The sequence below is a fragment of the Dendrobium catenatum genome, unplaced genomic scaffold, assembly GCF_001605985.2.
Source record: "Dendrobium catenatum unplaced genomic scaffold, ASM160598v2 fragScaff_scaffold_847, whole genome shotgun sequence".
Taxonomy (NCBI): Eukaryota; Viridiplantae; Streptophyta; class Magnoliopsida; order Asparagales; family Orchidaceae; genus Dendrobium; species Dendrobium catenatum.
Genome location: NW_021319309.1, coordinates 1,312,601 through 1,337,231, shown reverse-complemented (window position 1 = coordinate 1,337,231; position 24,631 = coordinate 1,312,601). Strand labels below are relative to the sequence as shown.

The following is a 24,631-nucleotide window of genomic DNA, read 5'->3' as shown; positions in this document are numbered from 1 at the left end:
GAACTGACGATGAAGGTGCAAGACCATATTGGATTTTTGTTAGCTTATGATTTTTGAATGCTAATACCTTATTTAGAAAATGAATGAGCATCTCATCACTATAAAAATGGATATAGTACAACCCAGATTTACTATTTTCTTTTTTAGAAAATTAAATTCGTTTTAGATTGCAAGATTGTAAAGTTATTCCGAGTGAAAATTTATGTATCCCAACATCATCGATTATTAGTTTGGACTTTAGATAAAGGGGTATAAAATAAAAAATAAAGTAAAATAATTTCTCAGGATTAAAGGGGGCATTTAAAAGAATATATACAAAAAATTTTTGAAATAAAATTTAGATCTTAAGATTTTGTCTGTGCTGAGAATCTAATATTATGTGGAAAAAATGGCTAGTGATAATAAGAATATTGCAAAAGATGTCCTTGGAGTATCAAAGGGAAAAACTCCTATAGTAAAAATAGTTGGTGGTGGATCCTAATGTGCAAAAAAAAATAAAAATAAGAAGCTTTGTTATAAAAATTGGTTTAATTTTAAAAATTCTGATAATTGGAAAATATAAAGTGTCGGTAAGGATGCTAAGAAAGCAATATGCGATGCAAAGGCATTAGCTTTTAGTGATTTATATAATAGATTAGATACTAAAGAGGTGAAAGATATATGTATAAGTTAGCAAACAAAGAGATAGAAGTAGTAAGGATTTAGTTCAAGTGAAGTGTATTAAAGATGAAGATCAAAAAATACTTTTTTGTAGAAGATGATATCAACAAAAAATGGATGAGATATTTTGCTAACTTTTTAATGAAAATTGTGAAAATAAGATTGACTATAGTGACCTTAGCACTCTAAATGAAAATAAGATTTATGCTTTATCGCGTATTAGTAAAACTGAAGTTAGAGAGCTTAAAGAATGAAGGGTGGAAAAAACTGTTGGACATGATGATATTCCAATAGAGGTGTGGAAATGCTTAGGAGATGAAGGAATTTCATGGCTTACTAAACTTTTTAATACTATTTTGAAGACTAAAAAGATGCCAGATGAGTGGAGAATGAGTGTGTTAATTCCTATTTTTAAGAATAAAGGTGATGCACAAGATTGTTGCGATTATAGATGTATTAAGTTAAGTGTCATACTTTAAAACTATGGGAGCGAGTTATTGCAACAAAGGTTGCGGCGTGATACTAATGTTTCTCAAAATCAACTTTGGATCAGCCGGGTAGGTCGCTATGGAAGCCATACATTTATTAAAGAGGTTTGATGGAAAATATAGAGAAAACAAGGAGGATCTATATATGATATTTATGATTTAAAAAGCATATGATAAAGTTCCAAGAGAAATTGCTATGGATAGTTCTTGAAAAGAAAGGAGTCAATAATGCTTATATTCAAATCATTAAAGATATGTATGCAGGAGCCTAATTACTTGCTTGTTCAAACACAAGGTGGATTGACCAAGTATTCCCTATTTCGGTTGGGTTACATCAAGGATTAAGCCCTTAAGCCCATATCTTTTTGCTTTAGTCTGTTGGATGTTCTCACTAGACATTGCAAGAGGATGTACCTTTGGTGTTTGCTTTTTGCTGAGATTATTCTTCTTGTTGATAAGACTTAGAGAGGAGTTGAAGGTAAAACTTGAATTATGGAGGTCAACGCTTAGAGTCTAAGAGGTTTTCGCTTGGTTTAGATATCTAAAAAAACGGAATATATGGAGTGTATTTTAGTAGTATAGAACCTAGTGAGTGGGATTGTGACTTTTGCGGGCGATCAAAGTCATTAATAAAAGTACACATTAGATATCTGGATCTATTGTTCAGAGTGATGGGATTGAAATAGATGGGGATATTATCAGCAAAGAATTCAAGTTGGATGGTTGAAGTGGAGGAATGCATCGGGCTGTTATTGTGATAGAAAAATTTACCCCTCAAACTTAGGGAAAAATTTCTATAAGATGGTAAGTGAGGCCTGCAATGCTTTATTGGTGCCGAATGTTGGCCATTAAAAGAAGAAGCAATAATACTAAGTTAAGTGTGGCAGAGATGAGGATGCTCAGCGTTTTTTTTACTTTATTTTTTATTTTATGCCTTTTTATCTTAAAGTCCAAAACTAATAATCGATGTTGGGTACATAAATTTTCACTCGGAATAACTTTACAATCTTTGCAATCTAAACGATTTAATTTTCTAATAAGAAAATAGTCAATCTGGGTTGTACTATATCCATTTTTATAAGTGATGAGATGCTCATTCCTTTTCTTAAATAAGGTATTAGCAATTGAAAAATCATAAGCTAAACAAAAATCCAATATGGTCTTGCCACCTTCATTCGTCGTTCCAAATCCATGGCCACCATGAATGCTTTTAAAATCATCTACCTCTCTACCAACATGTCTATTTAAATCTCCTCCAATAAAAACTCTTTCTTCAAGAGGTATATTTTGTATTAATTCTTCTAAGTCATTCCAAAAATTTAATTTAGAACTTATATCCAAACCTACTTGAGGAGCATAAGCTCAGTATGAGGCCGAGTTCACTAAAATTTCCAGATATGCCTCACATCTGATACCCAATGCAAAAGAGAAATGTCATCGTTTCTTATCTAGTTTGAAGGATGTCATTAGACAACCTTTAATTCATTTTGGAATTGAGGATTATTCTACTCTAGTAAAGAGGGTCAGAAGGATTGAATCAGATTTGTAAGCTACTCAAAAGAGAAGGCATCAGCATAAAAGGAAGAGTTTTAAAGAGGATATTCAAAACAATCAGACTTACGGATCAAATGGGAAGAAGCCCAAGTTTAGTCATAGTGGAGTCAGTAGTGTAACTGTAAGTAAAGTGCTGAATCTTGTGCTAGGTGTGGCAGATTACATAAAGGAGAATGTTTGATTAGTTCCAACACTTGTTATTGGTGTCATCAGCCTGGACACATAGCAAAATATTGTCCTGCATTGCTTTAGAAGACTTTAGGAGAAATGAGAAATGAAGCACCTTCACCGAGGAATTTTGGCAAACAAAAGATAATAAAACCATCAGCTGCAGGTTCAGTGCAAAATTAATCCAAGCAGAATGTTAGACCACGGGTTTACATTTTGACTCAACATGAGCCCAATGAATCCATAGATGTTGACAAGGATAGTTGAGATGGCTTTATTGTCTATTCTTAGTGACTTTTAATATTTAATCTGATGTTTTGGATTTAGTAAGTTATCTTGTTATATTATGTCAGATATTTTGGGTTGATCAGATTATTTTGTTATGATATATCAGATGTTTAGTTCGTTTTGTTTTAATGTTGAAGTTTATGTTAAATGAAAAGGATGAAATTAGTTGATTTGTAACTAGAAGTTGTATGTAAATCTCGAAGATGAAATTTTTATTAAGAGGGGAGAAGTGTAAAACCCGAAAATGCCAATTTTAAACATCGCAAGATTTTCAATGCGTCACGATGAGATTTAAATGAATTTTTTTAAGTTGTCGGAATTTGATGAAGATAAGTTTATAAAATTCTACGTAAAATTTGGAGCAAATTGGTATATATAACTTATATTTAATAGGGGAATAAATATGTTATAAATTTCGTAATACCGAGAATGCCCTTATGAATATTAAAGCGGATATAGTTTAAGTGAGGGAAAAATGGTCCTTTTGCAAATCTCTAATCAAATGAAGCTTTAAGGGACCGAATAGAGTTCGGTCCCTTCATTCTTTTCGTCTCTTCTTATTCGGCACGGGAGGCTTTGGCGGCGAATTCTGACGGCCGGGCTTAGGGGAAATCGAAGAGGGAGATTCTAGGAGGCTAGGGTGAGTTTCTAATCAAGTTATTTCTTATGTTTCATGACTTATTCTTGGAAAGAAAAAGTTAGGGTTTCACAAAAATTTCTCTTTTCTTTCGAAAATACACAGGGAATGGTTAGGAGATAAATTTATGTAAAGAAATGAGGTTTTTCTTCAAAATTTTTGAGTTGAAAAAATTAGGGTTTTTTCCTAAAGTTTAATATTTTGAAAGTGATTTTACAAACATAGTTCCTAAGGGTCCTAAAGGATTTCTAAGGGAATAAATTAGTTCTCACAAAATGATATTTTTCTAATTTTTAAAATTAATAAATATGAAAATAGAAATTAGTTTAAATTAAATTAGGTTAAGGTAAAGGGTCAATTTGGTTAAAATATGTAATTAGAATAAAATATGAATTTTTAGAATATATATATGCTTTATATGATCAATTAGAGAGAGAGGCGAAGGGATAAAAAGAACTTATAGTGGCTTAAAAAGACAATAATTTTATTTTAGATTTATTTTGTAGATTTTTGTAGGAGAAATTAATTCTTATATGTGTTATATGTGGTGACCTCGAAGGAAGTACTAGCGAAGAGAATCGATTTCCTAATTTATTGTGAGTACTAATAGTTCTTTATTACAGTGATACATTTGTTTCTCTCCAGTTATATATATTTTAAAAGTCCAAGCATATTTATGAAATTTTTATGATTATTTTAAATCATGATTATGTTATTCTTATTCTATAATTGATCATGGGATTTATATGTTATACTTCATGACATTATATCATAAAGTTCATATGTTATAGAAATGAAATGATATGATTGTTATAGAATGCTTGCATGTACATGCTAAATTGATGGAGCTCACCCCCTTATGGTACTAGCTGAGGACACTGTACTCGTGTACGTTAAAATGGTAAAGATTATATAAAAGGAAATGATAAAAGAATAAATTTATGATACTAGACGATGGCTCCTGTGATAGTTGTAATATATATGAAATGAGAAGATTATGAATATTGATATGATGAATATGAAAAATGAATATGAATGATATGAATTTATGATTTATGTTTATGTTAAATGTTATGTTTATATGAGGCAAATTTATAATATATTTAAATGAAATGTGGCATCTAGCATATTGCTCATTCTGCCTTGATTATTGTAATTTGGAGTCATGTTTTACTTACTAAGCATCGACTTACTGTTAGTTGTTAAAAAATTTTAGGTATAATTATTTTTAATCTTAAAGAGTAGAAAGGGTGGAAACGTGTATCGTAGGAGAGGCGCTCTGGAAGAAATGTAATTATATGACTCTTAATGAGGTTATGTTTATGTGTTTTAAATTTTATTATTTTAGTGGCTCTTTTAAATATTATGGTGATAGTTTTAGATATTTGATATTTTAGTCTACTTATCGACCTCCATTCCTGCCTCGCCTATGCGAGCTTACCGGACCGTGCCATGACAATCCCTTATATCTTGTACACAAACAAGCTATTGGTCGTGAATGACACCTCCAGCAGTAGGTTCGATCTTCTGACCCCTTTATGCGATTCATCCATAACAATGGTTGTGGCACTATCCCGAGCCAGATAATGTATGGAGTTCCAAATGTGTGAGTCAGCCATAGCAATAGAATAGAGAAATTCTAAATGCCTACTACTAGCAGTAGTTCCATCCAGCACCTGTGAGGGAAGAAATTGGAGTTCTGCTTGTCTCATTCTGGTAGCTAATCCCATTCTTGACACCATGTTGTGGTTTTGTATTCGTTTGAGGAAGATTTCGAGAAGGCAAAGCTTCGAGGTCGGTTTGTAGTTTGCTATCTGGAGCTACTTGAGCAGATTCAACGGGCACGAAAGATATGAACGAGGGAGAGGGATATCAGATGACTGGGGAGCATGAGGCTGAGTCCGAATGCGACAGGGGCCGAGTCCGACTGCAACGTGGCACACGGCGTGATGGCGGACAGCGAAGCGACTCACACGACTCATGCGGGTTAAAATCAGATTGGTTTCGGATTTTCAAGTCAACCCAAACCTGACCCGGTTTTACAAACAGGTCGAAAATCCAAACCCGACCTGTTTCTCAAATGGGTTGATCCTAACCAGAAATTTTCTGGTCGAGTTCAGATCGGATTTTCAGGTCAAGTCAAATATTGACACCCCTATTTGATATAGCCTAGGAATAGCTTGGACATTCAAGTTTTCGCTCAATGTTCTTATTACTACTATAGCTACTCAGCACATATAACTTTATTTGTCAATCCCATGAGCTCGTGCAACTCATGTGGCACATTTGTGATTTGTTAACAACAAATGTTGTGTCATCTAATAATTTGTCAAGTATTCTTTAAAAGTTTATCTGACTATAACAATCATTGAGATGACCAAGATGATGAAAAGTTACTTAAACAAGTTAGGAGTGCTAGATTATTGGATGAATCAAGTGTTCAATCAAGAAGACTCAACATCAAGACCTTTCGAGGTTATGTCTTAGTTTGACTATGTGTCATTAGATAAAAATGTAAAGGTGAGGCTTAAAATTTCATGATAGAATAGTAGTTGTCAATTGGTAGCAAACATTCTAGTTGCAAGAGTAACCATATGAGTAGCAAAAAACTTGAAGACATCTCGATTGGAAGATAATCAAGAAGCATTTTAAATATATCAGTTTTTTACCGCATTATATAATATATAGGTTGCATAACACAACCAAAATTCATCTTTATTAGTTCTAAGCATGATTGCCAGTTTCAAATAAATAGCATTGTTTTTTTTTTTCCTAGACTTGTCCCATTTATTTGGGGTTGGTGTTATTTATACTTCCTTTATTCATTTGTTCTAACTGAGTGTTATCTAAGATGTCCAAACTTTTCTTCACAAATAGTTGTAAACTCCTATCAATGTAATCTTAAGTTCACCCCTTTCCTTGCTAATCCTCCATTATTAATTTTATCATCTGATCTAATGAGTGCATTTATACTTTTTATTGTAAAATTCACCTGAGAATTGCTAGTAATTGTTTTCTAGATTTATTCTAATCTATGAATTGTGCAATGTCTAAATGACTACATAATCATCGCATCTAAATAGTCCTGCATCAATTATCTTCATTTGATATTACTTCAATCATTCCCCTAATATAATAATTTATTAATTTGACATTCTTACTATATGATAATATTCAATTATATATCAGTGACATTTTTATAGCGAATATTTAAATCCATACAGAATAATCAGCATAATTGTAGGTTTATAAAATTCACATATAATCCTCCACAACATCTTCTTCATCATAAAACTCTCAAGGCAATTCTTCATTTTATCCATCCAACCATAACTCTAAAAATAATATCCTCGCCTATGTTTATGGGGCAAACATGTCTTTATGTAGAGAAGGTTATGAAAATATTATAGGAAAAGTTGTTTTAAGTTCCTGTATGATTTCTTTAAAAGAAAGAATAAAAAATAAAAAATGTTGGTTTGGAAAAACATGACATGCAACTACATTGCTACAATTACATGATGATGAGCTCACTCAAGAAAAATTATTCTAGACAAAAAAATATTTTAAAACACTCAAAAAAAATGAGAAAATGATCAAAATAATCATCCGGCTATTTACAGAAGGGAGGGGTGTTAGTCCCACACTATTAGAAGGACTAATTTAGTCCCCAAATTCTTTAAAAAGGGGTCAAAGTTGTTCCGTCGTCCATATTAGAGGTTAAAGTTGACAACAAAGCTTTAGGCCTGAACTTAAGGAGGATGCATAACTCTTAGGATGATTGGGAATTTTATTTTTTTATTTTAAATTACTCTTACCCTAGCTAAGCTAAGAAAGGATGACATGAGCATATAGCACGAGACAACATGAGCACAAAAAGGGACAAGAAAGCCGAACACAAGGTCAGAAACAAGAGCTTACTCACGCTTGTCTACATGCCAGGAGACTACGGAGTGATCATCCGCAACTTCCCCAAGCAAACATGAAGAGAAGCAGACAAAGCTTCCTTCCAAGTAAGGATGAAGAGGAGTGAACAAAGCTTACTGAGAGGTGATGATTGGTAATTTATTTTTGTTAATTTTGTTTAACTTGAGATATTCAATAGATCAGAAAGGTTAATCAATGGAGCAAATTGAGATAATACACCAGCAAGGGATCAGGTACTATCCGCCTTACAGTAAGTCTTCCAATTGATAGTAATTTCTTTTTAAGTTTGGAATTTTATAAGAGAGTTATCATGTATTAATTTTATCCTAGAGCATTTGAAAACGAAGTAAATTTTAGGAATGTTATGGATAGATTATATGATTTTATTTCTATGCATGAAAATTTAAATTTCTGATAGGAGTTATGGTGATGATGATGATGATGATGATGAAAATGACGACTGTGCATTAAATTAGGTGATTGTGAGGAATTTCATGCTAATGATTATGAGATGCAGGAGAATGAAGATATGTTTGAAGACAACATTGATTATTACGTTGAATTTGCAAGTATCAAAGATAAAGGGAAGCAGACCATTGATTTTCATAATGAATATTTTGCTAAAGCGTTGAAGAGAAAATATGTTAATATTAATTGCAAGAACTGTAGTGATAATGCAAGCGCTCATGATAGTGATGAAGATAGTTGTTCCAAAAGGCCAACCTTCAATACTAGGATAGAGTTACACCGTCCTAATCTTGTAGTTGGCATGCTTTTAGCAATAAGGAGTTCAAAGAAGTTATGCAAAATTGGTCAATCTAGAGAAAGAAAATAATTAAATTTGTGGAGGTGAGAGTTGACTAGATTACCTTGTATGGATGTTTGTAATGTAGTACCTAGGAATATAGGTGAATGCGAGGATTATGTAGATCATTACTATTTTATGGAAACTTATAGAAAAATTTATGCAATGAAATATCATGCTTGTAAATGGACTAGAAAAATGCTCTAAGAGTAACAAGAATCCATCATTATCATTTCTACCAAGATGTAATAAAACTAAAAGGGATATGCCACCGAAGATGTGAAGACTCTTGATTAGCAACCCATAAATTCTAAACAAAGAAAATAAGTAGAACTAGGGTGGGTTATCTTTCATTACAGTAAATATAAGCAAAGTGGACATAATTGTAATATTTGCGATAAGGGAAAGCATAAAAATATAAGGATTCATTATGAAGAGACTCATAAAGTTGGCCTAAAACTTGGATGTCATCAAGTATCACAAATATGTACTCTTGGAACTGAAATTATAAGCTTTATAATTACTAGTATCTCCATTTTCATTTAATAATAACATTTATATATACTTCCTTGTGTTGCTTTAATTTAGGATTATTCATGAAATTACATTGATTTTTAAATAGAGAGTCAACTACAATCCGAACCAACTTTGCAAATATGCATACAAAAATCTTTAAATGAACAGGCTAATTGTAAGTTCACATACTTTGGGTTTTGTTGTGTAATTATATTTGGAGCTTCTTATTTTAATAGGTATATAACTCTAAATGAAGAAAAAGGCCAAATGAATGAATGGGTTGAGATGAAACATTAAACAAGCACATTAACATTTTTTGATCGATTGCTTTGGATGGAAATAAGAAACAACCCTTTTTTTTTAACTTTCTTTATGTACTTGAAGAATGTAATTTGTTGCTCAATTGGTAATGTTCTTTATAAATAATTTTTGTTCAAATCGGTGTCATTTTGTCTGAAGGATATATTCATGAACTTGTTTTTACTTGAGCTACTATATGACGGACATGGATTTAACCTTTCAATAATGTTAAAAATGTTCTTTTATGTTTGTGTTAATTGTAAAAGGAGTTGCATTAATGGTAAATTATAATTGCAGACATCTCTATGTATTTATATTGGTATGTAGCCAGCCAAACTGGGTAACCTTAAAAATAGTTACCCTTGAATTTATATATGTCAATTTAGTCCCATAGTATCATGTTTCTCTAGTTTAGTCCCTTGACTAAATAAAATTGATCCAAAATAGTCTATTTTGTTTTAAATTAGGATCAATTTTTTACACACTAAACTAAATTGGGAAGAACTGAAAATCACAGATACAACATGATGGATATTTTGGATCAATTTTATATAATCGATGGACTAAATTAGAGAGACGTGAAACTTAACAATAATTAACCAATTGAAATAGATCTCATGTAGCTTTTCTTTAATTTTGACTTTGTTTATTATATTGATAACAATAATTAACCAATTGAAATAGATCTTCTATTTTTACTAATAAAATTGATTTCAAAAAAATTAATATAGAAATTTTAAATTTTAACATTCTGGAACAAAAAAATTAAACTCAATGGATTTCATTTCAATGAAATCAAAATAAAGAAAAATGTTAAAAGAATTAATTTATTACATAAAATTAACTCACTCTGCAACATGCACAATTTCAATCCATTCATGTTATATATAACGTTAGCTACTCTACATGAGGAAATAAGGTAAGTAGATAATTAGATTTTACTAAATAGTATATATAGATATATATATATTATTATATATATTATTCTTATATATATATTATTATATATATATGCCAATAAATTCCCTTATTTTTTATCATCATTGACTTAAATTTTCATTAATTTAAGACAGTAGTAATATTCTGGTCCTTGCTTGAATAGTTTGGGGACTAAATCGAGCCTTTTGCATGGTCCGAAAATATTTTGTTCCTTTACAAATACTTGGGAGACCATTTAAATCATTTTCTCATAAAAAAACTATCAACCAAACCCCAATATAATTGGGATTTGGAAAACAAAGTTGATGGAAAGTTGTTCAAATATTTCCTATATCCCTTTTTCTTCTATATAATACATCCAAGATACTTGAATCTATCAAAAATATGTATCATCTAATATTTTAATACAATTGAATGATATTTATCAACATCATAATTATGAAATTCATATATCATATAGCCAATCATTGTTTTACTCATTCTAAGTCATCTATTTTCTAAATTTTCTTTTGTTTTATATTTACACTTATTTTAGAAGATGTCTCACTAATTAATATTATATTATATGCAAATGGCTCACACTAAGCCACCTTACTTTAAATATCTTTTGAATCATCTCCATAACCAATATAAAAAATTCTCAGGTTAATCTATCATTTCTTATCAACAATCAAAATCATGTGAAGAATATTTCTTTGTTCTATATACTTATCCACTAATTGTCATAAAACAAAAAATACTTCCATGGTAATCTTCCTTCAAGGAAACCAAATTGGTTTTCAAGAAATGTTATAATTTTTCTAAGCCTCAATTTTATTACTTTGCTTAGCTTCATTTTGTAACTCATAAATTTGATTCTTTTACTGTTAACACAATCTTGAATATGGACTCTATACTTAATTGATATCAAAATGTTTATTATAAAATCATCTGGTATTCACTTAGTTTTTAAAATTCTATTGACAAGATATATTAACCAAATAACATCAATATTCTTCATAACTTTCCAAAGCACAATAGATATCTCATTTGAACCTAAAATTTTGTTTTTATGCATTTTCTTTGGAGCTAATTTCACTTTAATTTTTTGGACCAGTCTATAATATAATTAACCATAGTGTTCATCAAATTATTCCAACACAATTTCTTCCTTAAAATGCTCATAACATCTCCATCTATCATTGATGTATGAATCTTTAACTTTTCTTCGCTTTTAATGCATTAAGTTGATCAAAATCCGTAAATCCCTTATCTCTCAACATAGTTATTCTATATATTTGTTTTTACGCTTCTTTAGAATGAAGCTTATGATATAAATCATCAAATGTAGTAGTTTTTGCTTAAATCGCTATTCTGTTGGAAAGTAAATATCAATAAACATGGCTCTTTATCAACGAAGAACTGATTTTAATTTCTATAGGATGATCTTCAAGTGAATCTGAATGGATTCTGGATGGTGAAAAAATTGCAATTAAGGAAAGCAGGATAATTGAGTAGCCCATGCACAGATGCTTAAGCTACGTGGTGGAAAGAGTTGAACTCCAACGAAGAAAATCTGGGTTTACAAAGATCTAGTCCTATGATCAGTGTTATTTGGATCTGATGAACCAAAACTTAGTTGAAACCTTTCTTTAGATCATAATTTAGGATTGGTCTAAAGTAGTTTGGAAATTTTTTGGAGTCTTATGTGGGCTCCAAAATTTTGAGCTTTTCAGCCCCGGCGTCTCCTCATAATATTTGAGAGTTTTAACCGATGAAATTCCAGAAGAAATTTTCGAAAGGCATATTAGACTAAGACGCTGCCCAAAGATTTCGTCCTCTTAGCGAGAACTTTAACATCTGAGTTCTGATTTCCTATAGCCGCAAGCCCCTATAGTTAATTACCCTTTTCGATAACGAGAAAGCACTTTCGATTAAGGCTAGTCATTAAATAGATACTTAGTATCTAGCGTATAGTAGCAACAATTTTAGATGTGAAATTTAATATTTAAATTTAGAAATTCACCACCTAGTACTGTGGGCTCCGAAAATTCCTGCCCCGGCCTCCCCTACTCTCAGGGAGTTTTAATGCATTAAGTACGGGAAAAATTTTGGGAAGGCAGATTAGAATTATAGATAAGACACTACGTAGAGATTTTGCTCTCATTTCTTTATAATCTTAGTTCTGGTTTCCTATAGGCACAAGCCCCTATAGTTAATTACCCCTCTCGATAATATGAAAAAACTTTCAATTAAGACTACTCGTCACACAAATATGTAGAAATACATGTTATCTAGCATATAGTAGCAGCATGGGTTTAGGTAGATATTTAAAATTTCACCATCTTGCACTTAAAGTGGATGGTGGGGGAATGGATGATGGACAAGATCAAAATCCCATGGTTCCGTCGTATCGAGCCGTCGTGGTCCCTGGTCTACTTAGTCAGAGGAGGTAGTCGACCAAACCTGACCGAAGAATTCTTGTCAGCAGCCATAGGTTCCTTCGTCCAATGGTACCTTGTAGACTTGGGATGAATATTTGTCTGAGGAGACAAATTTGAATCCACCTTAACTAATAAAGGGATTTGTTCCCAATCAATTATATATTATTGATGCATAACTCAAAGATTTAGTACCATTGGAAAGCATACGAGCTCTGTCCATGATTGTAATTTAGTGTTATCATTTGATAGCAAACCACTAGGTTCAGAGTGCCCTGATCATAACCGTTTACCTACAGTTCCATTTGGCGGTAGGCCTATCAATATTTAACACGACCCGAAAACTCGACTAGAACTCGACCCAAAAATTTTGAGTTAGGGTCAACCCAAACCCAAAACGGGTCGGGGTCGGGTTTAGGTTTTCAACATATATGAAATTTTGGGTCAGGTTCGGGTCAACTCGAGAAACCCGAAAGTGACCCGTTTTGACCCGATTTGCTAACCGGCCCCCATTATTTACATAATTACCTTTATAGCCTTAGGGCTTTTAAGCTTACAGCTTACACCTTAAGCGGCATATTCGACATTCGAGAGTTGAAATATCGTTCGTCTCTCTTCGAGCTTGGAACGTCAAAGCTAAGGCTCCTCGATTTCGCGGGGATTCCTGCCTTCTGCCCGGCCATTTTTAGCTTTTCTCCTCCTCTACGACTCTGTGTCCTCGACTCATCGTGATGCGGACATCAAAACGAAGATTTGGCGCATCTATCACAGGCGGCGTCGTAAATCGACGGCCATTATTTAAATTTTCATTTATGTATCATTTTCTGAATTTTAGCTCTTGTTTTATGTATTTCCTATTTTACCCCTAGGATAGCTTATGTGAGTGTTTTGGCCCAAGGGGCATTTTTGTAATTTTCTATTATTTCTCATGTTATGGCCCATAAATAAGGGACTTAAGCTATTGTAAGAGATGGTTAATGAATATGAAATTTTTGTGTTTTTCCACACTTGTGTTCTTCTTGTAAGAGAGCGTTTGTGATATTCCTATGGGAGGAATCGAAATCTTCACCAGCCGCAGGATGGGTCCGGGCTCGTGATTTGAGATCCCTTGGAGAAGGGAAAAAGCATCACCCGTCAGGCGTCGGAAAGAGTCCCCGAGGCTCGCGGTTCATGTCTTCTATCTTTCGTTTTATCTTTGTTTTGATTTCTTCTTTCTCCCTCTCGCCCGTCGTTAGTTTGTCATTCTTTCCCCTCCCTCTCAACCCCTCGACCAAACCTCCATTGACCAAGATCCACAAAGATTCCCCCATAACCGCCGGCCACCTTTACCCGATCCCCACCCTCTTGGCCGCCCGCCACTCCCCCACCGCTCCAAACCCGCCAGCCCCTCTTGGAGCTTTGAATTTGAAATTCAAAGCTCTCATGAGGCTTTGGATACTTTTTCCTATTTAGCTCCTTAATTGAGGTCTCCTAATTAATAGATTTCAATTTGAATTTTAAATTCAAAATTGGTTTAATTAATTACCCTCTATAGGAAACTTCCCCTAAGCTCGATATTTAACTCAAAACTTTCCTCCACAAATCCCTCATTCAAATCAAAACATTTGAATTGAAATCTTTCATAAATTAGCAAAACTTTTAGAAAGGGTTCTATTCTTAATTTAATTTGATATTTAAACAATTTCAATTGGATTAATAATAAATCTTGCCTTATGACATCAACCCATAATTGAGAAGCGTTATGGCCCCATTAAAACCCCCAGATCAATGTATTGCTGCCGGCCACCATATGAGCAAAATAAGATTTATTTCCTTATATATTGCCCTGTTAAGTCCATATATCAAATAATTTCGTAAGTTATTTCTGTTGTCTACTTTCCGCCGAACTATCCCAAAATCAAACCTTCTTATTTCTTTCCTATTCCCACGCTTGGTTTTTTGGCAAGAAATCTCCCTGGTCAACCCTGGATCTGCGCCCAGCCCTTAAACCTCTCTCTTCTCTTCTTTCCAAACGTCGTCACCCTCTCGTGAGCCTCTGGAATTCTTTCCTAAGTCGTATCTCCAAAGAGTTCCACTTCTGCCCACTAGATAAATCTGAGATTTCTCCCTGAATTTTGGCTTGAGAAATCTGGAAAACTCCTTTCAAATTTGCGAGAAGGAGATCCTTCTATCTTTCAGCAAAGTGCTGCGTTCCCGGTTCTACATCACACTCGTTTTCAATCAGTATATCTAAATATTGCCGCTGTTAACATGCTATTTCAGTTGATTGTTTATGACTTATGAGTCTTGCATTTTTTTCATTTTGTGTTACTGAGTCACTGCTAGAGTGTTAGTTTTGAGTTATTTGGTTCTTCCTTCCAATTTAAAGCTATTGTGGCTTTGAAATGCCGATTAGAGCATCACATTTTGCGCATTTCTGTTCGTTTTTTAGAGATTTTGATCTTATGATGCAGTTATAATAAGATTTATGTTTTGAAATGTCGATTAGGATTTTGAAATGCCGATTAGGGTTTTGAAATGCCGATTAGGGTTTTGGAAATTGAAGGGCCGGGTTGTTGTTAGCAGTTGGCTATCTTTGATTCTCTGTTATAGCAATATCTATTATTCTTCTTGATTAAACTTTGATACATGTTATGAGATATTGGAATATCCATAGGAACATAACAATATTTATTATTATGTTGGCAGACGGCTATCTTTAATTCTATGTTGACAGTTGGCCTGGATATTTTTAGTTGTTATTGGCATTTGACAAATCTCTTATTCTCTGAGATTTATATTTAGTTATTATATTTATATTTTTAGTTGTTATTGGCATTCTCTGATATTCAGTTGGTTGGATATTTATTTTTTTAGATATTTTTTCAATTTTTCCTTTGTATAATTTGATGCAATTGTTTCAATATATGGAGAATTCAAACACCATTCCTGAGATTTATATTCAAGCAAATGAGGAAGTTTGCATTGAAGAAAATATGGTAGAGACATCTGATGATGCATGAAATGATGGTTCAATCGTAATACTTAAGAGGTCAATTCTCAAATACATATTATTATTTATTGTAGTTACACATGATCCTGAACTTGAAGCTGTAACTAAAGAAATTCTTACTTTAACAGTGAATCAACTTGAGGGAGAAGCTGGGAAAGTTCTGTTATATGAAAATCATATATAATTACAACTGGGAGACATTACTTCTGTGTTAAGTGCTATGAACAATTTATTACATGGCTGTTAAGTGTTATAAACAATTTATTACATGGTTGTTTAGTGTTATGACTTATGAACAAGTTGTATGTTTTATTTCAGGTAGCCTACTGCTTCTTCCGATTTGATATTTGTGCTGCTTTAGTTCTTCTTTTAATTTTTCGGGTAGCCTGCTGCTTCTTCTGATTTGATACTTGTTGTTGATTCTAATTCATTTTCTATTCTGCTACTGCTTATTATGTTAGTTTGTTCTCAGTATTCTGTTTGTTGATTTGATGAAAGCATTAATTATAAAATCTGTTATCAGAATTTTGAATTCATATATTATTTGTTGTTGTTTGAAGTGAAGAAGCGATGATGATCAACCTTCTCAAATTACACTGGGAATAGTATCAGAATAAATGTTATTACAACCAGGAGACATTTGTAATTGTGTATTCTAGTAGAATGAGCAGATACTACATATTTAAATGAATAGATACTAAGTTAATACAAAGTACAATTTGTCTCCTTAGATGGTAATATGCTAATGTTGATTGAACTTACACCTCCTTAGGTGATTACAAATTTGGAAGGTTTAATCTGAGCAACATATTGAAGGTTTATACAAATCTAACTTGTTTTATTACAGTTGATTCTATGTCGTGCTTGAAGACGGATACTAGACTGTTAGAGAAGCATTTCAAGAAGACAAGAACAATTAATTTCTAAATATTTTGTAAGCTATTAATATGTAAATATGTAATATTGTAAAATGTAAATGTACTTGTTGTTCAATCTGTGATTATATATTTGTAATTTTGTAAATGACCAAATGATATGTAAAATATAAATGTACTTGTTCGTTTTCAAAATCTACCACTCTACCTATTGTAATTATTGATTGTTTATAAATTTATTAATTTATGTATATTTTATATTTAATTAAAAAGACTAGATTTAATTATTTTCGGGTCATACAAGTCGTGTCGAGTTTACCCAGACCCGAAGCGGGTCGAGTTCAGGTTCGGCATAATGACTCGTTTCTAAAAATGGGTCGGATTCAGGTCAGTTTCGGGTTGGCCCCGTAACCCGGTTTTCACAACCCTATTTGGCGGCAAACTGTTGGTTAGAAGACACGTGCCACGTGTTTGCTAGCAATAGATTGTTTGAGAATGAATCCTGATGATATTCTCGATTAGACATTAGCTATTGGTGAGATAAAATAATTTCATATTTGTCCACCTCGGCAAACTGTTGCGGAGAGTGGATAGATTTTACTTTTAAGTATTTTTGTTGAATTTCAATTTGAAACATTTTGGATTTTTGTATTTTCTTGGGGTTTTGGGTTTTTGTAGGCATTTGGTTGGCATTTGAAAGTGTAGAGTATTTGGAATTAAACCCTTCGATTGACAACTACGTTCAACACGGCTATCATCGGGGTATAAATGGTCATTTATCTTTTGTATTTTGTGGGAATTTAAGAGCATTTGAAAAAGTAGAATCCCCTCCGGTTGAGATAAACATTCAACATAGCCATCATCGTGGTTGAGTTTACATGTAATTTCAATTATGGATTGAACCTTATCTACTTTGTCTACTTGTCGACAGAGGATCGGATTCTTTGCAGGCTTTATGTCTATGTTGGTGAATTCTCATTATTCATAGACCTTGAAAATCTAATATGAACGTATTAAAATAAATATCTCGGTCATCGTGACCGTAAATTTGTTTGATAGTTCGAACCGTGTCGACTCATATCCATCCTCATAGAAAAATTGGGTTCGAACTTAGGTTTATTGTCTGGCCCGCTCAGCATTCCTAAACGTCACGTGTGTGCCCATAACACGCTCATCGGGGCCCATGCGGGTGTATAATTGCATATGATTTTTGTGTATTTGTGTATATATATTCTAGTGCACGTGCGGGATTATTTTAAAATATTTTACGATTATTTCGTGTCACCATGCCTGTGTCATTTTATGTCATCTCATGACTGTGTCTGTGCATAATGTCTAGAGTTAAAGCTATGACAAGTTCCCCTAGATTACAAAGAGGCTATTTGTATTATTCTTATTTGTGATTCTCAAATCAATGAAGACGGAAAGGAAAGCAACCCTTCCTTCAGCCCATCCTTTTTATAGTTAAAAGACAATATACCTTAAACGTAATTAGCAATTAAGATTATAAAGACATATAAAGAACAGATACAATGTCAAAGCAGATATGGACTATGCAGCAAAAGATAGATGTTCCTACATCTATGAAGATCAAAGTGAGAGTATTAGAAAGTAGAAGAAAAAATATAAATGGGGCAGAATATAACTTAAAAAAGAATGATAGCGGTTACCAATCTACATCCAATTTAAACCGGAACTAAACCTGAATATGTAAGATAGCATTATGAGAAAGGCAGTTGCTATATGATGGGACATAGACACCCCAAAGTCTGACCGCCTTGTTTCCCAGAAAAGCAATGCAAATATGGAGTATATGTAGAACCCAGCAGCATACATGTAAACTGCCTTGAGTTTCAATCTGTGTAGATCAAGAATCAATCAAAACCTAATTTCCAAGGAGACCTAATTTTAATAAAATGAATAAATAGAACATTTACATGATTAGCTTACTTTATTTTTTGGTCAGGCCAGACTTGCTCCCCTGGTCCAAACCAAAAGAATTTGGTGTTTGTGAACCATGGTTCATCATATGTAACATAAAGAGACAAAAGCTCTCCGGAAAGAAAATAGATGCATTTCCAAGCAGATTCTTTAAACTTTCTGATCTTTTTTCTTTTACTAGGGAATTCAGCATCAATATTTCCATGGCCCCTTCCAAAAATTAATCGCCTGCCCAACCTCTACAACAAAAGGCAGAATACTTCAGAAAGCATCCTGTAAGTGTATCTTGTAGAAGAAAGAAAGAAAACATGTTTAAAACTTTGCCTGAAAAGTATGGGTAGCAACAATAATGCACATCATTTATAAGACATGGCCATACAGATTTTTCAGGATAGTTTCCTTTTTTTTGTTTCACAAATTATAAAATTAAAGAAGAAGTTAGCATTAAACAAACAATATTATGCTGGTTTGCTCCTGAATGGGTTATCTGTTTTGGCATTTATTTCACAGATAATTGCAACCTAAGATCCATATGAACAAAGAAAACATAAAAATAATAAAATGAAAATATATTTTTCTAATATTTTAATTTATAGGTTGACGAACAACAGTAATATAGTATTATTGTTTCTGAAAATAAAATATATTTTAAGGACAACAGTAAAAGCTATAAATGATAAAAAGAAAATATCAAGGGTAAGGAAAGATAAAGTTAATATCAAAATATATTACCAAATTATGGTCATAATGAAATATTTTAATCTGATTAGAAGTATTCAACTCTAAAGATTCTGATTATCCTCCACAATACAGGTTAGGAATATATGGAAAAAATAAATATTCAGCAGAATAATCAACAATCAACAATAGGAAATGCGGCAAAAATGTAGATACAAAATGTTCAACCCAGATAAAGACCACAATAGATTCCACACGGAATCATATGATACTAATGATAGTAAACAAAACTTAATGTTGGATGCTCAGCTAGGGTTTGCTCTGGTGATGTCTCATTTTTCTTTTTTGGTGAGCTTCCACTTTGTTATTTAGTTATTCAACTTTACAGATTTTGGAGATTATCCTCGGAGCTTCTTCATGCACTACCAGTGCCATTGGCTACCAGCATGTTTGTCTTTGATTTCTTGTTATGGAGCTGTGTTGACACTAACTTCGCTGCCACCATCCCAAAATCCTTATTGAAAGTTTTTCTAGTAATATTGACCATGCTTTATTGTTTGGGATCAGAGCTACTTCATACCATAAAGGTAAACCAAGCATGGTTTTCATGAATAAAGACATTGCTATTTTGGCTAAGCCCTTTGAGCTTACATTAGTTGGTAAATCCACTTCTAATGAGCTTAGACTAGAAGGAAATTGATGTGGCATAAGATACCCATCAAAGAAAAGATAGACTAACCATCAAAGCTTAGAGCAAGAAAAAAGCTGAGAAGATGAATAGATTAAAGACAAGGAGCAAAGCAATTAAATAAAATTTTACTTTTATATTTACGTATGTGTTAAATAATGTAAAGGATTTATCTGTGTAATTCTCTAGTTTAGACATTACCAAAATTCTAAAAATTCTAAATCTGAGTTTTTAAAATTCCAATTTTTTGAAATTTTGAATTTTAAAAATTTTAATTGTGGAGGGATCACAATGTGGGAATAATAAATTAAACTTAAATGGAACTGGTGATTAAAAAATTAAAAAAAAAATCATGCTTTCAAGTAGTTATGGTCGCCTACCATTAAAAGAGGTGATTACACTTTTCCAAAAGATATATAACTATCCCTTTGCATCCCTTTAAGTGGGTCAGCTGCAAATCTTCCCTCCATTTGATTTATTTCAATTTCAAGCATTATAAATCAATTATAAACATTGTGGAATGAAGAATGAAAAGAGGTTATTATCGTATTTTCAAAATTAGCCATCCAAAAAGATGAGGCTTGGTGGTCAGCCATCGTATGAAGAGATTAGGTGATTTATTCAACCATGCTACTTTGGTGAGTAACAAGTCTATGTTATTTAGACTTAAAAATTTTGCTTTTGCAGTAGAATTATTCTACAATCAACCCCTCAATATCTCATACCCATTTCCTAGCATTCTCCCCACAAAATCTCATCCAAAACCATTCCTATAGCTATAAGTATAAACCAAACCTAGGCTAAGTCTAACCTAGTTAGATTCTTGCCCCCATTTGACCCATCAAACCTCCAAAGAATTTGGTGAAAATATGAGACACTACTCTTCAATCTCCAAAGCCTAAATCCCACTTGTAAAATTTGGGCCAGAATTTCAAACCCATGCATCTCATTGTATGGAATTTAAACACCACTCCCATTATAACCCTTTCCAAGGCTTATACATCATCCCCAAAACATTTTGGAACCCTCCCAAGACCAAAACAGCAAACTATTAAAAGGCTAAACCATTGGTGGCAACCCATATAAAATATTAATTTTTTTAGTAGCTTAGTTTTTGAAGTTTATTCACAATTAGTCTTTTCAAATCTAAGCAAATACTTGTGAGAGTTGATAAGAAAAACGGCTAGTTGATTATTCTCAAAGATCTTATAATTTGTTATTTTTCTACAAGAATATTGAAATTGATTCCTAAGTTTAGCCCTAAAAAGGAACCACTTATTGCCCCTATTTTGATTGCCACGTCCATGTTCATTCAATTGACTATGAATCCTTTGTTCTTTAGATTCTTTTTATAGTAAACCTTAATTTGTTAATTCTTTGAGAAACCTTAGATATGCAATAGTTACTGAAGTTGGCATAATCAAACAAGCTCATCTTCAGGTAAGGCAAGTGATATTCGTTTTAGTGGAAATATTCAATCGACTAGAAATGATTTTATTGTTAATTTCAATAACGATGTTGAACATCTTTAACTAAGCAATATGTGGAGCAATTGAATTCATGCGCTTAGATAGTCTCAGAAGATGGTAAGTACTCTTAAGCATGTACATTTAATTAATCAATCAATATTTAAGGTTGGGCATGTTGCTACTACTATGATTGGTGAGGTTTCCTCTCTAGAGTTCATATACATTGAACCTACCTCTTCAAGTGGTTCTATTATTATCATTGTAGTTGGTGCTTCCCCTTATTCCCTTGTACTGACTAGAGGGTTTGGAAGCCCATCTCCTTTGATACTACTGTTAATGTTTCAATCACTTGTAGTATTTATCTTCTACAGCATTTTTGTTGAGAGGCTTCAATAGTTATGGCCAAGGTAGATATGGCAGTGGTTGTGAATACTAAGTTTGATGAGGGGCATACTCCATTGACTACAGAAGAAACCTTCGATTTTTTAATTGATTTAAGATACAAAGATGACGATGAAGGCTTTGTTAATTATACAAGAGTAAAGGAAAAAAATGTGTCATCATACAGTGCTTAAATGATAAAATTCTAACAATCCAATGTTTTCTTTTGGCCTTTGAATTGGTCTTTGTCTGACTTTTGTGGCTTCTATGATGGCTTTGCTTTGTTATAAATAATGTCCATTACTGTTATGTAAGTATTTAATTATATCATTATCTATCTTGGTGAAGATCCATCTGCTGTGATTCTATTGGTTGCAATTTTCTACTTTGTGAATATATGATGCTCGTGCTCTTGTTCTTTTCTAAAGAAATATTAGTTCTGCTTTAGGATTCAATACTACATGACAGTCGTCAAGGTTTGGTAGTGTCTTATCTTAGGCTTCATATACCATTAGCTGCACGAAGTTTTATTGTTTGGGCAAATTCTACGCTTTGTAGATATCTCTTGATGGATGTGCTCTCTTTATGGCCTTTTCACTTAGTTATAATGTCTTTTGGATCTTTCTTTTTTTCCTACATCGGGTATGTTCAAGAGCAAATGTTCTGTCAGATATCATAGACCCTAACACTGATATAACTCAAAATTTAATTAATATATGAAAAACAATAGACTCCTTATGCAACTCCTAATTATAAATGTGGAAAATTCTTCCATATGTTGTGTAAAAAAATGCCCTGACCCAGTAATAAACTCTAGATATTATGAAGTGACAATATCATCAACTTGTGCAACCATATTTAGCTTCAAAAGGTGGACGAAACTTCCCATTCATGTATGATATCACATAATGAATATGACAAGGTGCAAGTTACAATGCAATTACATTGTGCAAGAATAAAACAACAGAAGTGAGAGATAAGCATCACAAGATACAAGTTCAGCAAACACAATGGTGTGCCTGAAAATAAGTAGTCCCGAAATGATGAAAAAATGCCAGGACTCAAAACGCTTCTCTATTCCCCAGTTTAATAAAATATAAGAAACGGAGACAACTAGAGTAAAATACTTTTTCATGACCACAAAGTTTCGAGACGAGTATCCCATCAGCATTGCGAACAAAAAAAATACAGGAACGTGCTGACATGATTACACATGGTAAGTAAATGATTAACATGTATGATTTTTAAGGACAAAAATCCATCTAGCAAACCATCCTTTAAATATGCAAAATTCGGATGAAAAAAACATACCGAAAAATACATATGTTTTGAAGGACCAATGCCACTTATGGAAGCAAAAGAAATAGTATATAATTAGGCTAAAATACACATTAACTTCAATGAAAATTGCTTTTAAAATACTCTTCAACATTAACCAAATCATAGAAGATAATTTAGGCTGATTAAACAAGCACGAACAAAATAACTAGAGCAGTTACGATAAAAATGTCAAATTTTCCACAATAAACATCTTTTTTTTGATAAACTTGTGAACGAGACTAAACATACATCGTATAGCAAGTCAAGAATTACCTTTGTTGTAACTTAATGGTTAGACATCAATACTGAACTATATTTTATGCAAATATTCAGATAAACATAATTTAAAGTACATCGGGTTAAATATTTTTTTTCTGCAAATATTTTACACTGAGCTTGGGATGCTTCATAGCATCAGAGACTAGTAAACATAACTGGAATCTATTGCGCAAATGTTTCAATACAAACAACAAATTTGAACAACACTATGCGGAGAAATACCAAAACAACTCTGCGATAATCTGCCCAGCACACCCCAACAAGATGTCCTAAAATAGAATACCTACAGCCTAACAATCACAAACTTCGTCTGTCAATTGATTAGGTCTAAGCAAACGATATTTAAACGCGCCCTGGGTTCAGAATCTCATGATGACACATACTTCAGAGCACCAAAGTCAACTATAACACCCACATATGCACATAACACAAAGAAGTTTTCCAAACTCCAAACCCTCGACAAGTCCAAAGCTTTCAACAAATATAAACTCGTTAATTCACCAATAAATCGAACCAAAAATATTAAGGAATGAAAGACCTTCCCATCCCAAACCGATAAAAGCACCATTCTCAACCCAATAAAAGAGAATTGGGGGTAATAAATAGAATACGGAAGAGATAGACGAAACCAAGCAACGAAAGCACGATCAATAGCACCTCAAACACGAATCTATCAAGGAAGAATCTCGCTGTGGGGAAGAACAGCACAAAGAAAGGCACGGCCGCGAAGTCTTCGTATGCCGGGTAAGATTCATTCTCCCAATTCAAAGAAGACCAGAGTTGCATCAAACCCATCTTGATCAGGAGCTGAAGGAGATTGGAGGTGGATACACCGAAAGGAGGAAGAAAACCAGGGCGGGAGTCAGAAATACGGACGTAAGATAGGAAACTCTCCGCAACTTTCAGCGAAAAGTAGTCTTCCGTTTCTCATCTTCCGCTTTCTCACGTGAGTTTGCGGTCGAACTAAACAACTAAAGCCCCTCGTTCCACAAAATAAAAAAATAAAAAATAACTGTGTTAGATAATTGTGTTGAGTAAAGATTATTAGGTGTTTAGTTGATAGTTATCGAGTCTTGAGTAAATCTTGTACTCTATAAATAGCCTCTATTTGTAGGTGATAGAGGAATAAAAAAAATGATTTAAGTCTCTTTTCTGCTCTCCTCTTTTTTTTTCTCCAACTAATTTTTGGAGTAACTCAAATTCATCATCAGTTAGAGTTGTCGACAAAATCAAATGTATGATTTATCCCTTAGAGTTCTTATAATCGTATCAACGAAGTTATATTGATGTCTCAAAATCATACATCAAC

General features: G+C 32.9%; 1 protein-coding gene across 1 annotated transcript in view; it reads right to left on the bottom strand.

The window, feature by feature from the left end:
* Positions 1–24,283, bottom strand: part of LOC110104987 (ASC1-like protein) — a 72,959-nt gene extending 48,676 nt beyond the window's left edge. The window contains exons 1-3 of the mRNA XM_020834315.2: positions 23,980–24,283; positions 18,517–18,746; positions 18,269–18,424 (exon numbers count right to left, since the gene is read on the bottom strand). Coding sequence (XP_020689974.1) covers positions 18,269–18,424; positions 18,517–18,746; positions 23,980–24,117 — 524 coding nt within the window. The 5' untranslated portion in view covers positions 24,118–24,283. The remainder of the gene's footprint in view (positions 1–18,268; positions 18,425–18,516; positions 18,747–23,979) is intronic.
* Positions 24,284–24,631: the final 348 nt, after the last annotated feature.